This window comes from Labrus mixtus, chromosome 16 (genome assembly GCF_963584025.1).
Source record: "Labrus mixtus chromosome 16, fLabMix1.1, whole genome shotgun sequence".
Lineage (NCBI taxonomy): Eukaryota > Metazoa > Chordata > Actinopteri > Labriformes > Labridae > Labrus > Labrus mixtus.
In genome coordinates this window covers 11,622,305-11,638,358 of record NC_083627.1, presented here as the reverse complement: position 1 = coordinate 11,638,358, position 16,054 = coordinate 11,622,305, and the positions used below count along the sequence as shown (strand labels likewise).

Sequence of the window (16,054 nt, the reverse complement as noted above, 5' to 3'; positions counted from 1 at the left end):
CTCACTCGTCCAGAGTTAAGAGATCATTTACAATTATGTCGTTAGATAAAGCTGCGTTTATCTACAGTAGTCATTCCACACAAACACTGGTGCCTCCCCAGAAACACTCTCCATTGTTCCCATGAGTTACTTGTTTAGGATCATATTACAAAGCCAATAGTTTTGTACTTATTTCCTATTATGAACGCAGGACATCCTCAATTAAAAGAAAAACATTAACTTCTTTCTCTTATTTTGTTGCCTCAGCAGTAATATGACTTTACATTTCTTGGCCATTTGCACAGTGATGCCATCAGTGTGTTACAGTATCATAATGCATAGACTGCATTTTTCACTATGACAGACTTGCAGAGTGACACGCTGTTCAAAGACACGAGGAATTTCATTTAACAAGAAAGCTCAGCAGTAGTAATGAAATGTAAGACTCCCCACAGTTATAGTGAAAACTGCAGATTAAAACAAGATGGCATGGTATGAGTGAGCATGTGTGAGGAAGTGAGTAGTAGTAGTAGTGGGTAGCTGGTCTTGGTGTATACCTCTTTGGGTGGATGACAGCAACAAGACCCAACGGCATCCGTCTTCATTGTGGTTCTGCTTTATCACCACAACCGCCCCACCCTACCGAAACCTTTTCTGAAGTGTGGTGCAGCTATGAGCAACTGGAAATACGAGTTCACAAGTAACTACAAGATCCTACAGTAATAAAAAGAGCAACATATTAAAGTAAAACAACAGTTTATTTTTGCCTTTCCAAGTTTGATCTTTAGTTCTTCTTGGTGACTGTTTTGACATCATTTTGATACAGTGATGGGATATAAAATCCGGAGTCTGTATCATCTGTGTTTCATTTTGAAATTTTCCAGATGCTCGATTCATTCCTGTGTGTGACTTCCTGTCCAGGTCGACCTGCTCTTTTCAGCTTGAAATATAGATAGATTTACTTTATTGATCCCCGCAAGGGGAGATTTCTGTTTTTACACTCTGTTAACCATGCAACACACACATAGGCTGAAATATACACACATGCACAAACAGGATCCTATGGACATGCACTAATGGAGAGATGTCTGTCAAAGAGATGTCTCTGTGACAATAGACTTGACGTATATATTGTGCAAGCAGAGCGGAGTGCATTCACTTCTGGCATTCCCAGGAGACGGGCTGCATGAAGTGGAATCACAATCATTGAGAGGGCACGAGTGTGGTGCAGACAGAACATGGTGCACACAGATGTTGTGTGTTGACCCTGGAGTAATTTTTTGTTTCGAAGTTAATATTTGGGAAAGGTTGGCCTACTTTAAGTTATATTTAAGACATTAGAATTGAAGGAAGAATGAGAAGGACTTTCCCAAAAACACATAATATAACAAAAAAAAAATCAAATTCACTGCCACTAAAAGTGTATGTGTGTGGAGTGTGGTGCCTCCAAACACATACACCCTCTTCCTCTTTTTTTCAGAATGTTTCCAGACATCAACCAATGGATGATGTGTGTTTAGCTTCCAGCCAGCAACAGCGAGCGGGGCATGAGGATTGAACTCTACCAGTACAAGACACAGAACAAGCAGGGGCATGTTTCCAAAACGAGTGTTCACAACAATGACTCTCACTGGCTGACAAAACCAGCCTGATGGACACCTAGAACAAGCCTAAAAACTGCGCCTGCAATACAAGTTTGACCCTATTTGTCTTTGTGTTTTATCATGTTTTTCTCTCCCTAGCTGTGTACGAATTCATGGGTAGAATCATGGGAAGGACCCAGCCTTTGCAGCCTGTATAGACTGCTCTGCCAGCCTGATTTCCTGTTTACCTCACCGGCTGTTCCCGCACTACCCATCCCCCATCCACACACACCTGTATGTGCGCTTTCTGTCACCTAGCAACCTTGACTGCTAAACCAGAACTAGCTAACATAACACATTTGTCATAATTTTACCCCAATGACTTATGACCTGCCAAGTCACTGCAGATGGAAATTAGCTCCAAGCTAACTCTGGTACAATGCATCAAATGGCAACATTTATGTTGAATATTTTACAGGATTCCTTTACTAATAAATTCAATCAACATATTATTTAAGAATAATTAAAAAAAAATGTTTCTAACATTTGTATCTCTAGAAGAAGTAACATGAAGATATTTTTACAGATGTTATATTCCTATGTGTATTTATTTATAACTTTGAAAAGTAACACAAACAAGAGGGACATTTAATATTTTAATCTTAAAAGAAAGATGTGTGTTCACTCAAAAAGATGTGTGTTCTAATTCACAATTTAAACCACAAACTATGGAAAATGTGCAGCATTGACAACACAGCCAAAAGGTGGGGTCAGTCCTGCCTTTGAGGAGGCAGATAGCCAATTACAGTTTAGGATTTTGGGATGGCCCATCAGATTTCTAAGATGGCCCTGGCTACTCCCTGGCTCCGTCCCTACACCTATTTAGGTTTAAGAAAACTCGTCTCTAAAACTTCAGTTTGAATCCACCCGTTTCCGGATTCTCATAACCAAGAGTAATCTATCGTAAAGTTGGTGGACCTGCTCTTGGCTCACTGCTATCTACTGCTCTTATTGAACATGTTCACTCTCTTCTTCCTATGTACACACACAGAACACAAGAGCCATTGTTTGGCAAACGGACTGCACAATAACTTGACCTTTTATCGCTAAACCTTTTTTTCTTCATGTTGGTGCTCTGGCCAGAAGCTTCGACATATTCTGATACTTGTATTGTTGGTATTAATACTTGTGGGCATGATTTTCTGTGGCAGTTATGTTTAAGGCACTAAAAAAGCTCACTTCTTAGGTTAGTGTGTGTATGTGGTCAAGAGAGCTGCGACAAGAACCTTCCAAATCTCCTTGTAGCGGACAAGGTGAAGGAGGAGGTAATGATGATGAGCCCGCCAGAAGACTGTTCAATCACTCAAGCAGGTTAATGATATCAAGAGATGGGGTAAAATAGATAGAAATATGAACAATAGCTGCATTAGAAAAGCAAATGCATTGATGTTTTACTGGAAATAGAGCTGCTGTGCATCAAAATGTGTGCGCTGTGACCCCCCCTATGAATGCCTGAATGTCATGCAAGACAGTGCTCGTCCTTGTGTCATGTACAGTAGGTATTAGTAATATTAAGGATTTTTTTTAATCTTTTCATTCAGGCAACTTAGTGTAGTGTAGATTTCCCTCATGAAAAATTGATAGAGAGGAAGGAGAATGAATGTGACAAAAGGAAGGGAAGGTTAAGTGGTAGAAGAAAGAGGCATGTGCCTTTAAGGAGAAGTGTATGGTTATTTGAACCTCAAATTAGGGACAGACCCATGCAGGAAGGGACGGGACATATGCCGGAAACAGTGATCACATACTATGGCACCAGCTATAAGAGGACAAGGGATCCTCTCCATATAAAGCAACTCAGTCTGCACCTTCTCTGCCAGTGGGCTTCATAAAGTCAAATATTCAGGAAAGAGAAGCTACTTAACCACAGGAGGACCAACCAATCCCGCTCCTAGCAAAACAAAAAAGCACACACTCAAACCGAAAAAAAAAGTCACTCAATCACTTTTGTGCAATGATATAAGAACTTCCGATGTGCAATGCCATGCTCAACTTCTGTTGGGTGTACTGGGAGTTCTTCTATTAACACTTAAAACATATGTACAGGCTTAGGGCACCCTATTGCACTCTGTCAACCTGTCTCTGCGTTTTTTGGTTCTCTCCCCCCACCAAATTGAAAATGAGTCCTGCAAAGTTTTGCCGCACATGTGAAAAGAAAGAAATTGATCAAACAAAATGTGAAAAGACACATAGGGCCGTATTTTGACGCCGTAAAGCTCGCTGTGCATGCCGCATGAAGTGATTTGGGAAGTGTCTGAGTAGGTTTTTCGAGTTATGCTGGTCATAATCATGGTGTAGAGAGGTTGGATTATGTCGCTTGATTATATATGCAGTAGTTGTGTTTTGAGCGTAACATGAATCAAACCAATTCCATTTCCTTTAAGAGAGAGTTATGTGAGTTCAACATCAAACAAAGGCTGTAAACATTTATTTACTTATTTTGTCTTCTGGAATCCTTGGCTCCATTCTCTAATTCATGAGTCATGGACACTGAGGCCAAAGGCAGCCAGGGGGGGCTCAACCCACCCTCAACGTGAGTTCTGCCCACCAAAACAAATTTTAAGTGGGGAAAAAAGAATATATCAGTTGAAGTGTATTCAGCCAATTGAGAAATAGACTTCCACAATGCCGTTACTATTTTGAACTTATGATTGGGTGGTCAGCTCACAGCCCGCATGCAAATTTTTTGTATTGTATTTTTTGTATTGAGTATTACAAGAAGTCCCACTAGAGGTTGTTCTTTTATTGTAAGAACTCATTGAAGCTCTGGATGACGATTTTATTTTGACTTGAGATAAATAGGTGCTTCCTAAAATTACACCAATAATTTAACTGAAATAGAAAGCAATCTTCAATCAGCTTACTGCATCATGAAATTGTAAAAGTTATTTTTTTTAGACATTTTCTTATCAAAACTCACATAAAGTGTATTCCCGAGTATTACCTCCAAAAAACAAAGACACGCATACAAACGTGTGTGTGCTTCTGCATGTGTTTCCGCGTGCCTTAGCGAGAACGCGCACTGGAGAGAGCGCGCACGTTAGAGAGCTTGGAAACAAACAGAAACAGAAACAAAAGATCTCCGTCTCTCAGCTCTTCAATCCATTAAACAAAAACAAAAAAAAAATCAATCTTAATGTGTCAGCAAATGCACTTGCTGCAGCAGCTGCAGCTTGTTGATAACGGACTGGTTTGGGGAGTGACATGGTGCAGTAGCCTACTAGATGAAACTTTAAAGTAGACCTAATACTAAACTATTACACTGTGCAGTCTTAAACATCGCTCAAAGTTCTATTTGGCATACAACATACTCCTTTGTTTCCCATCTAAGTGCGTAACAATCACAAAATGTGGGGGGGAAAGCATTATTTATAGGCCATTATGTAAATGTATTAACAGTGCATGTATGTTCGTCTAAGTGTATAATATTGTACAATGATAATGTGATGTGTTATTGCATATTATTCATCACACCATTGAATGAAAGCCAGCAAAAACGTGTTTGTTTCTTTCTTCTTTAGTTCTCCTCTTACAGTACTCTGTACAGGGGTGTAACACTACCCTTCATAGCACATTTGCTGCCCTTGCACAAACCCCGCCCCTCCCGATATCACAGACGATACCAGTGCTTCACTCTGAAGACTTCCTGCTGTGTCTGTCTGTAGCGTGTAATAAGACAACATTCAACTTTGAGTCACTTTCGACACTCTTCTTCGGCTCTGATGCATTTTCAGCACTTGGCATGTAGATGGACTTATAATCTGACCACTCTCAGATCCGGTAGGCCAATAAGGAAATACAGTTTTAGAGATAAGGCTTGATCGAAAATTTACGACATTATGATGATGAACTTTAGAGTAGGCTATATGTATTCTTATAAATGAACAGACATATTGCAACAGGAGTCATGTGACTATAATACATATGTAGCCTAGTCTTCTTGGTTTATTATAATAAATAGGCTACGGTAAAATATATATATAAAAAAGGATAGGCTACCTACTTCTAAAACGATTATTTGCTTAATCCTTCTACATAGACATACTGTGATATAAACTACAACTAACTATGAGTTAATTATAAACTTAACATTATAACGACTTCATGTAGTCCATCACCAAATGACTTTATTATTCTGGGAGTTTTATCTGTTATCCCTCATATAGCCTATGAATGTACTCTCTTTTTTTATTTGACGACAGATTGGAAGAGTTTCCCAGTCCGGGGAATAAGAAAGAGAAGATGATTTCAAGAGTGAAGGCGCTCTTCTTGCTGGCGTTTGTGACCGGCATCTTTGTCTTCATGAGAGGATTCATGATGCAACTGCCCCAACTGCAGGACGAAAGTCCGTCGGTCGAAAGCTGCCACTGTGAGAAATGTTTTCCAGAAGATGATCAGTGGTTTGTGAAGCGTTTCGACAGATCTGTGGAACCATTTCTGTCGACAAATTACAATCTTCCGGTGGAGGCTTTCAACTGGTGGAGGGTAAGTGGCAGCATAACACCGTCTCTAAAATGAAATGTAATCAGGGATGCAATTACACACTCGACTAATCGTGCCATACGATCACAAAATTGAGTTCACAATTACGATTTTTGTTTGTAAAGTTATCATGCTATAAAAAATATGTTTACTTCATATGTTTTGTTTAAAATGAACTGATTTTAAAACAATTCTCAAACCAAATAAATACATTTATATCACTAATAGGGAAAGTCTTGGCATGGCAGAAGCAAGTTATGTTTTGTGGTTTAGTGTTTCAATGTTTGAAACACAGGTGCAGCTATAGAAGCACAGAAAGTCCCTGAACCTTGTCAACTTTGTGTAACCTGATATACGTTTTCATCCATGTTTCAAAAAGTTGAGTCATAGCAACTGGCTCTAAAGTTATATGTATCAGCCAAAATCCTTAAAACACTTAAAGCAAGTAGTAATCTCCACACTCAGTGTCTCTTGCACTGACCAGAGGGGCTTCAAATCACAGCTTCCATTATGTTACTTATATGATGTTGTTGTCTTTAGCGTGGTAAGGTAAGGTAGGTAGTACCATCGTATGTGCCATCTCATGTTGGGTGTGCTATTTGTGTTGTTACTCAGTCCCTTGCGATTTTCACACACTTTCTTTATCTGGTCTGTTTCCTGCCTTCTCCACTCCAGCTTTCAAACCAGATGCATCCTGAAACCTAAAACATAACTTGCTCTTGCATGTCTGTTACCTCTCTTCTTCAGCTGTACTTCGCTGAACATGAGAAGCCAAAAGCAGATAGTGCTCTTTGCAGGTTAAAAGGCGACTTTTGCCATACATATGCAGTGTTTCCCCTAGGTTTAGAGCTCTGGGAGGGGGGGTTGTACCTGCAACTCCCGTTTCTGAGCGCACCTGAATGCGTCTCTCATTGTCAGAGCACCCCTTGAATGCAGCATGCTAACAGCACATCCCCTGAGTAACGGCAGAGAGAGAGAGAGAGAGAAGCCCAGAAAAGTCCGAAGTCATCTAAGCCGACTACTTTATTTTCTCATGCTTCTTACGGACTTTTTATTATTGCGAGTGCGTCCGTCAGACACAACCACACACACACCCAGGCCTCCGCTGGTGAGAGTGTGCTCACCTGTGTGCGCGCAAGTGTCTGTGTGTGTGCGAACGTGTGCGTGTGTGTGTGTGTGTGTGTGTGTGCGCGCGCATCGGGGCGGTAACTCCGCCGTGCTCGACACAGAGAGAAGAGGAGAATTGTAAACGTGCGACTGTGTAGAGACAGAAATGACATGGCGTCGTGTAAATAAGATAAATAACATAAGGCTATTTAGTTTGTTTAATAAAAGGAGGAGGTTTAGACCTGTTCTATAGGAAAGGTATCCTTATCTTGTGATCTCTCGCGATATAGCCTAGAAAATAAAATTTAACTTGACCATCCTAATATAATGGTCGGAGAAACACTGATATGTTTTGGTCAAATCGATCTTAATTGTCCATAATTGTATTGATTTTTTGACTGTATTGCACGGTATCATAACATCCGGACAGTATTGTAGTGGCGCCTCAGGAAGTGGGTGTACTCTTAATTTTTCCTCCAAATGGATTATTTTAAGTGCCCCGTCCAGCAGAGGATAAACGGCCTTTGTTACTAACAGTGACATAAGACTTGTATATTTAGTTAGTGCGCCTGCTAGCCAATTAGAGACAGAGTAGAGATGGTCATCCCTTAACCACCCTAGGAAACATTGCAGCATCTTACTGAATATGGTCAATCAATTAATTGTGTGAATCAGAGGAGATTTAGAAGTGGGAAAGACAAAAAAAAGTGGGTATACTCCGTGTACCTGTGTATACCCTGCACTACACCACTGCATCCGGACCTTAAACAAATCAGGATCAGACAGTGAAATAGGTATCATTAACTAGCCAGTGTTTGCTCTTGCAACCCAACTGCTCTAACAAAATGTATGGTATGTTTTTTTTTTTAGGGCTTACAGTATGAAAAACGCAACTATGATGTCTACAATAAAACAGTGGAAAGACTGTTTCAGATATTCCCACCAAGTCCGGATGTTTTAAAACCCAGCCGTGACCACTGCAGGAGCTGTGCTGTGGTGGGGAATTCTGGCAATTTGAAAGGATCGCATTATGGACGTCTGATAGATGCCCATGATATCATCATAAGGTAAGTCTTCCAGCTTAGAAAGTATTTAGTCAGTTCTGAAAAATTAATGTTGTAAGAAAGCAAATAAACAGCTGGGTATTATTTTTCTAATCTGTAGCAGCACCTTTAACACAGTGAATTATCTCTCGGTTTAGAATGAACACTGGAAAAACCCAAGGCTATGAAGCAGATGTTGGGTCCAGAACAACTCATCGTATCATGTATCCAGAGAGTGCCATGGACCTGAACAACAGCACTCATCTTGTGCTGTTTCCATTCAAGATACAGGATATTGAGTGGCTCAACAAGGCTTTCACCACAGGATTTTATGGATCGTGAGTCATATTTTATGGAATTCATTCTTTTTTTCAGATCAGTCAGAAAAAAAAAGCCTTTCAAGTACAACTTTGCTTTTTATATAACCGGATACACACACATATCTGCCACACAAGAAAAAACCCATTGTGTATAGAGTAGGTGGAGCCTAGGTAATATTTGACCTTTTTGCTTGACTGCAGGATAAACAATATTCCTGGCTCTCACTCTTAGAGAAGCAGTGTTTCTCTCAATGTCTTCTCAAAAATCCTTTATTAATCGGGATTCATTGTACCATCTTTAAATATTGTAAAAACAGCCAGAGAGCCTCAGAGTGAAACAAATTCATGCATCTGTCTGTTCTCTCATAGTCGGGAAATTTTTGCAAAGATCTGGCTATGAAACACGACAACTATAAACATGGCAACTCAACCTTTTCAATATAAGCCCCTTCACATTATAATTTTTTTATGAATGGGGAAGCTTGTTTAAAGATCAGCCTGTGCTCAAAGAAGCAGTTTAAAACGACGATGTTACGTTGGTAAAATCTATACAAAGGTTCCATAGACTTAAGAGGCATGAAGAGCGCCCTCCTCTGTGACAGCTAAATTCTCATTGCGAAGACAATGAGTCTGTCGGTATGTAGAGTTTACAGAGGAACAGACTTTCATGCAGGATTATTCTGCAGAAAACGGTTTACACAAACGGCAAAGACTGATGAAGATGAAGGAATGTTCTCTTCACTTTGGAAAGGGAAAAGTCAGAGATGTTGTTTCGTGGAGGTCATAAGGTCAAGATAAGTCAAGATATTTTAAAGCGTATTGGAAAAACAACGTGTGGTGACCTAGACGGAGCCCCTAAGGGGACATGGGAGAAAAATTTAGACTTATTATCTCAATATCATGACTTAGTATTTCAATATAATGACTTATTATCTCAATATCATGACTTAGTATCTCAATATCATGACTTAGTAACTCAATATAATGACTTAGTAACTCAATATCATGACTTAGTATCTCAATATAATGACTTAGTATTTCAATATCATGACTTAGTATCTCAATATAATGACTTAGTATTTCACTATCATGACTTAGTATCTCAATATCATGACTTAGTAACTCAATATAATGACTTAGTAACTCAATATCATGACTTAGTATCTCAATATCATGACTTAGTATTTCAATATAATGACTTAGTATCTCAATATCATGACTTAGTATCTCAGTATAATGACTTAGTAACTCAATATAATGACTTAGTAACTCAATATCATGACTTAGTATCTCAATATAATGACTTAGTAACTCAATATAATGACTTAGTAACTCAATATCATGACTTAGTATCTCAATATCATGACTTAGTATCATTAGGAACATTCTCAAGAGCGACTCTGAGCGAGGAAGGGACAGAAACCTTTATCTTAGTGAGGAGGTGTGGTTGACCCTGTCCAAAAAAAACAGAGAAAAAAGGGCTCTAGTGATGATGGTTATGATAATGGAATCTGCAGGTTAGGATCACAGTCAAATATTGTTGAGACTCTTCTCAATCGATACACAACGGGCATATGATGGCATCATTTAGGAATAGTGCTGACTTGCTTTATGCATGAGCCCAACAACAGAACAGAATCAGCATTGCCTACAGTTGTAAACCTTGTACACTCCCTCAGTCTCTGTAGCACCACACACAGGCAGCAGTAAGGGTTTGGAATGTAAATGATTTCATTGTGGTTAGTCAAAGTCGCCCATTGCTCAGGATGCGGTTAGGAAAAGGAATGACTGTTACGCTAAAGAGTTAGGGTTAAAGCCTTAATGTGCCGCTCATGTTCATAGGTCAGCAGTGCACTGACTGTATTGTGGGAAAGATGATCCTTTTTATCTTTGATCTAAGATGAGTTGAGGACATGGCTTCTCAGGTTTTAGCCTGAGGGGACAGGTCACCTCAAACAGGGGAGGACGTGCATGGAAAATATTGGCACTCAGCATGAATTAGACTCATCTGCATGCCTGATATTGAGAGGGATCTCTGTATTAGTTTTCTTTTGGGGAGTTTGACATTTACGTTTTTTTTGTTTTTTTTTCAACAGCTCCTATCAGCCAGTAAAAACAAAGATCAAAGCAAACAAGGATTTGGTGAGTATTATATGTTGTGTATTTCACATCTAACTTTATTTGCTGTGATGTAAATTCTTCATCAAATTGAAGTCACTATATGGTGGTTCGGTGCCTTGCTCAGGGGCACATTGTTAGTACCAATCCAATTTCCCTTTCCATACGGGGACTCGAACCAGCGACCCCTCGGTTCCTAACCCAAGTCAATTATTGAGCGGTTATTGGAACCTTATTCTATGACCTAGTCTATAGCTAATAGGTCATGAATACCCTCTTCTTGGGAAGTTGTTGTACATGGATTTTGATCTTGATATGCTTTTGCTTACGTCTAACTGATAAGGGCGAGACTAAGCAAAGGATATTAAGATCATAATTCATGTACAACAAGTTCCTAACTTACTATCAATAAGCAGTAATTAGGAGGGTATTTAGGGCAAACTCTTATTTAATGGACTATAAGCTACAGACTGTGGTCATGTAGAATAAGGTCCTAATAAGCACTTAATAATGACTAATAAGTAGCCAGTCTGCTGCTAATTAGCATGCTAATATGCAACTAGTTGATGGTGAATATTGCGACCTTAATTTAAAGTGTTACCGAAATAATTAAAAGTCGTCTCTGATTCAAAAACAGGTGATGGTTGTCAATCCGGCCTTTATGAAGTACGTTCATCAAGCATGGCTGAATAAGAAAGGCAGGTATTCTTCCACTGGATTTATGGCTCTGGTCCTTGCCCTGCATATTTGTGATGAGGTAGGTTTACTTTTTTTATTCTCTTTAATATTATTTTTATTTAATTGTTAATGTCGCCAGTGATGCTGTGACACATTCATGATGGACACTGATTGAAATAAGTGATCGAAAAGCAACAAATCTTGTATCGTTTGGGGAGATTTCCATTCCACTTTCACCAATCTCTGAACCCATCAGCACTAGGAAAAAAGATCATTCACAAAGAATGGATTGAGGCCTCTGATAGCACCTACAACATGCATGACTTGCATTTTCTACAGACTACAGCCCAATCAGATCTGTCAGATCAGCAGGTATGGGTCTGCTGAATTTATCTAGAGTCAAGATGAAATCTGGTGAAGGTGCATTCAGTCACCATGGTGCAGTTTGTGGAACAAACTACGACCAGCTGACCTGAGGTCTGTAGAAAAATCATGATCTTTAAGAGCGATCTTAAAACATTGCTTATCTCGCATCTCGTGACTTTGGTTGCTAGTTTATCTTTGTGTGTGTGTGTGTGTGTGTGTTAGTATGCACATATGGTTGATGTATGGTCCCTGTGTGCACTCTATAAGAACAGGTATGTTGGTGTGTGTTGTATGGGATGTTGCCGGCTCATTTTATAAATGTGATTTGGATTTAAAGTGAGTAGATTCAGTAGAATCCATTTCTTCATTTTTTAAAATGAGTTTGTTTTATGTTTGTGTATCTTCTGTAAAGCACGTTGAATTTACGAATTGAAGTGCCGCTGATTCCTGCCATATAGAGATCTAATTAACCAAAGAATAATGGGACGGTGATATTGAAGCATGTGATTGTGGGTCTGAGCCTCGCTGTCACCCTGATTGAGTTCAATGCCATCCATGTATCAAGGATGAGTTGGAAGTGAGCTAGCAGAATTTTTCAAGGTTATTGTGGAGCCTGTTTTCAATAGAATTCTTGGCATCCGAAACTCAACTTTCCACTCAGAGCAAGCAAGAGCAACTCGTCCTGATAACACGATACCATCATAGCCAGTCTGCTTTACAGTTTGTATCCACACATCTCAAGAAAGTGTGCCAGCGTCTTTGAGTTCCTAGAAAAGCGCTATATAAAACCAATTTATTATTATTAGAGTTGTTGTTGTTTTTTTTAGCAGTAATGCTCTTTGCATAAGTGTGGTTATTATGACCAAAACTCTGAATGACAGTAATTCAAATATTTGCAGACAGCAACAGAGCATGGGATGCTATTTGCTCTTCACTGAATTCAGGTGTGCTGGAAGTCAGACACATTTGTCAGTCTGAGAGAAGTCATGCTTTATAATCAGATGATATCATACTTTCTTAAGTGCAAATTCATACTTAATTCATTAGTTGGATTCTTCTGAATTATTCATACTTAGAAAGCTGCTTATACCAGTTTTCAACAAACTTCATACAAAGTTCATACAGATGTGAACTATAACAAGTTTAGAGTTTATTACAGCAGTGAGGATTTATAGTGACGAGCGGATTGCAAACATCTGTTTAAATTAGACAGCAACAGAGATCGAATGAAGTTTGTTTTTCTTGTTCGTCCACATTTTTGCTTAATGGCACACTCCCTCACCTTCCCTTGTCTGCATGTGCTCACTCAATCTCTCTTTTACAGTAAAACAATCAATAATTTAGTCAAAAACCCAATTCTAGAGAGAAGTCTAGTGATGCTGCTCTATCAGACAGTCGTATGAGGCATCTTTATTGACTTTATGTTGAAAACCTTCGAAACACCTCAATGTGTGTGCAACAATGATGAATGCTTTAACTCTCTGAGAGTCTTTTTACTTTGCAGTATTATGAACAAGTAACAGATATTAAACAAAGAAAAACAATTACTGGTATTGGTGTGCTTTATATCCCATAAAGCACCCTCAGCACTCATACTTCCAGAGCCTACAGCTGCTTAAAGGTCACATATTATCTTCTTTTTCAACAAGTTTAAATTAGTCTCAGAGGTCCCCAAAACATGTCTGTAAAGTTTCCTGTTAAAAATCCACTCTGATCCTGTGTTTGATCATGCCTATAAACCTCTTTCAGCTCATGCAAATGAGCTGTGTCTGACCACGCCCCTCTAGAAGGGGATGTGGCTTGGGCCTTATTGCACCATACCCATTTGTTTACTGTAAGAAGTAAGACTCAGAGGGCAGAACAAACACCTAGTTGTGGGAATGTCACCCACCTGGGGGAGGTGTTACTGCGTTTTGTGATGTCACAAAGGGCTAATCTCTGAATGGCCTGTTTGAGCACAAATTTTCTGAAAAGTGGAGCAGGCAAAAGACGGAGAGGATCGACTTGGTTGTCTGATCTTGTGCCAACATTGTTTGTTCCTTTTAAAATGAACAGGATTGTTACAAAAAATTAATAATTATAATAGAATTATTTTTCAAACCCTACAGTGAAGGTTTGGTTGAACTCATGTAACACACACAAAAATGGCAGAGTCATTTTAAGTCTACCGAGCAGATGATCAGTAAGTAAGAAGCAGAACATTGGTGAAGATATTTATTTACTGGTCTATACATCTGTCAACTGTCACGACTTAATGTTTAATATTGATACATGGTCCATTTAGTAGTCCAGCTGACATTCCTGTATCTGAAGTTTGATTACAAAAAATTACAACTTCTTGATGGCAATTTTTCATCCATTCTGTTTCTCAGTGGATTTTTTTGTTCTTTTTCTAGGTTCATGTGTTTGGTTTTGGAGCGGACAAAGATGGAAACTGGAGTCATTACTGGGAACAACTCAATAACAAAAGGTTAAGAACTGGAGTACATCCTGGAAGTCAAGAGTATGAAGCTATACTGAGGCTAGCCAGGCTCCTTATAATCAAGTTTTATAAAGGGTGGTGATATTTTGTGTCAACAAATTTAATTTGTTTATATTTATTCATTATAATTTTGATGATACCGATTGACACAACTAAACAGTTCTAAATGCAAACAAGTGGTTTAGAACATCACAAATGTGGACAACACACATACAGATAGCAACATAAAGTAAATACAAATCATTACCTCTGTACATCTGCATTCTCCCTATCACCATGAGGGGACAGTGTGCTGGAAATTTCTGTTAACGATGCAAAAGAAAGGATCATGAGTCAATCAATGTCTTTGTTTAGTTTAATTCTTCTTGCAAGTAGAAGGAACAAAGCTTCAGAGTGTCAATACAGTCTGAAGGAAAGCTCGAAGTAATCACAATATGCTTGGGTTTATATGCACATGCTTCACAGAAAAACCTTCATGCCTATTATAATGCTTACTGCAGAATGCCACTGTTACTACATTATTTGAATTGGCCTAAAACCCCCTTTAATGTGAATTAAAAATCTGTGCCATTTTTCTTCTTTTTGGATGTGTCATAGAAAGTAAGGCTGGCTTACATGACCAAAAAATGTATACTCACTCTCTATTTGTATTTTCTACATACTGGCTTTTTTTCAGCTTTTAGACATGTGAGATTCAGGGGTGGGCGTGTGTGTGTGGGGGGAGGGGGTGTCTTGCTGTAAGGTGACAGAATTTACCACTGTGCAGCCCTGTATCACAAACAGACTGAGATATTGTGAAAAAGGAAACAGCTGCTCAGCAACATGCACTAATATGTCTTTGACACTGATGCAAACATTTTTTTTTAAGATAATGTTTCGTCAATGTTGCCTTTATTTTAAAATCTGTGGGTGATTGCATAACAAAGTGCCCAACTCTAATGTCTATATTGAATGGCCTGCAGGTTGACTCCAAGATATGATTTATAATAAAAGAATACATTTAAGGCTTGTCTTTGTTTTACAGCTCTACACATTTCAATTATGGCAAATCCTAAGCTTTTCCATGTGGTGATTTTGGGGTTAAAAGTGTCTTGGTTACCTTTCCCTTTAAATGGTCTGATTCATGTTTTATATATCTAGGCGTTAAAATCTCTGTCTATTTAAACGGCTCGTGACAGCTTCATTTTGCGCCCTTTAAATCTGTAATTTAAAGTGATCTACTCAGGTGGTTCGACCTCCCTCTGTCTTGTTTGGGCAGAGTCAGTTATTGTTGTGCATTTGTGAATTGCTGCTGTCCGCAAAATGCAGGCAAGACAGAGGTGATGACACGCAGCAAAGTGCTGAGGGATGCAAACAAGCCTGGAGGTTCTGCGCGAAAAACACTCAGCCGTTGTAAAGTGGGACCAAACATTTCCAAGGTTCCCCTCAGAAACACTGAATTCGCTGGAGGGGCTGTGACCTAAGATGCTCTGCTTATTTCTCTGGCCTCAGCTTGTGTTTTATTTCAGGATTCCTTTGTTGTTTAGAGTCCTCAAGGTCTTTACCAGGAGCTAAATCTTCTACAAAGGTCTCTCCCCTGCCTCCAAAACAAATGGACCTGATAAACACAAACTTGTAAAAACACTGAACAAAGTTTTTTTAATGTATGAAATAAATACACTTCGTCTTTGGCTGGCACAGAATATCTGAAGGGGGCGTCCACTTGTTGCCATTGTATGACTTCAGAACGAGATGTCTCATGACTTAAATACTTGTTAAATATGTTGTTAGACAGGTCCTGTTCAGGTGACGGGTACTGTAACAACCTGTTTCATAATTAAGCATGGTGTGTGTGTGTGT

At 39.1% G+C, this 16,054-nt stretch overlaps 1 protein-coding gene across 1 annotated transcript; it reads left to right on the top strand.

The window, feature by feature from the left end:
• Positions 1–5,234: 5,234 nt before the first annotated feature.
• LOC132991608 (CMP-N-acetylneuraminate-beta-galactosamide-alpha-2,3-sialyltransferase 1-like) lies at positions 5,235–15,327 on the top strand. The gene is made up of 7 exons (XM_061060414.1): positions 5,235–5,399; positions 5,822–6,104; positions 8,079–8,275; positions 8,410–8,589; positions 10,668–10,713; positions 11,327–11,446; positions 14,130–15,327. The coding sequence occupies exons 2-7, from the start codon at positions 5,862–5,864 to the stop codon at positions 14,295–14,297; spliced, it is 954 nt and encodes a 317-aa protein (XP_060916397.1). The 5' UTR covers positions 5,235–5,399; positions 5,822–5,861; the 3' UTR covers positions 14,298–15,327.
• Positions 15,328–16,054: the final 727 nt, after the last annotated feature.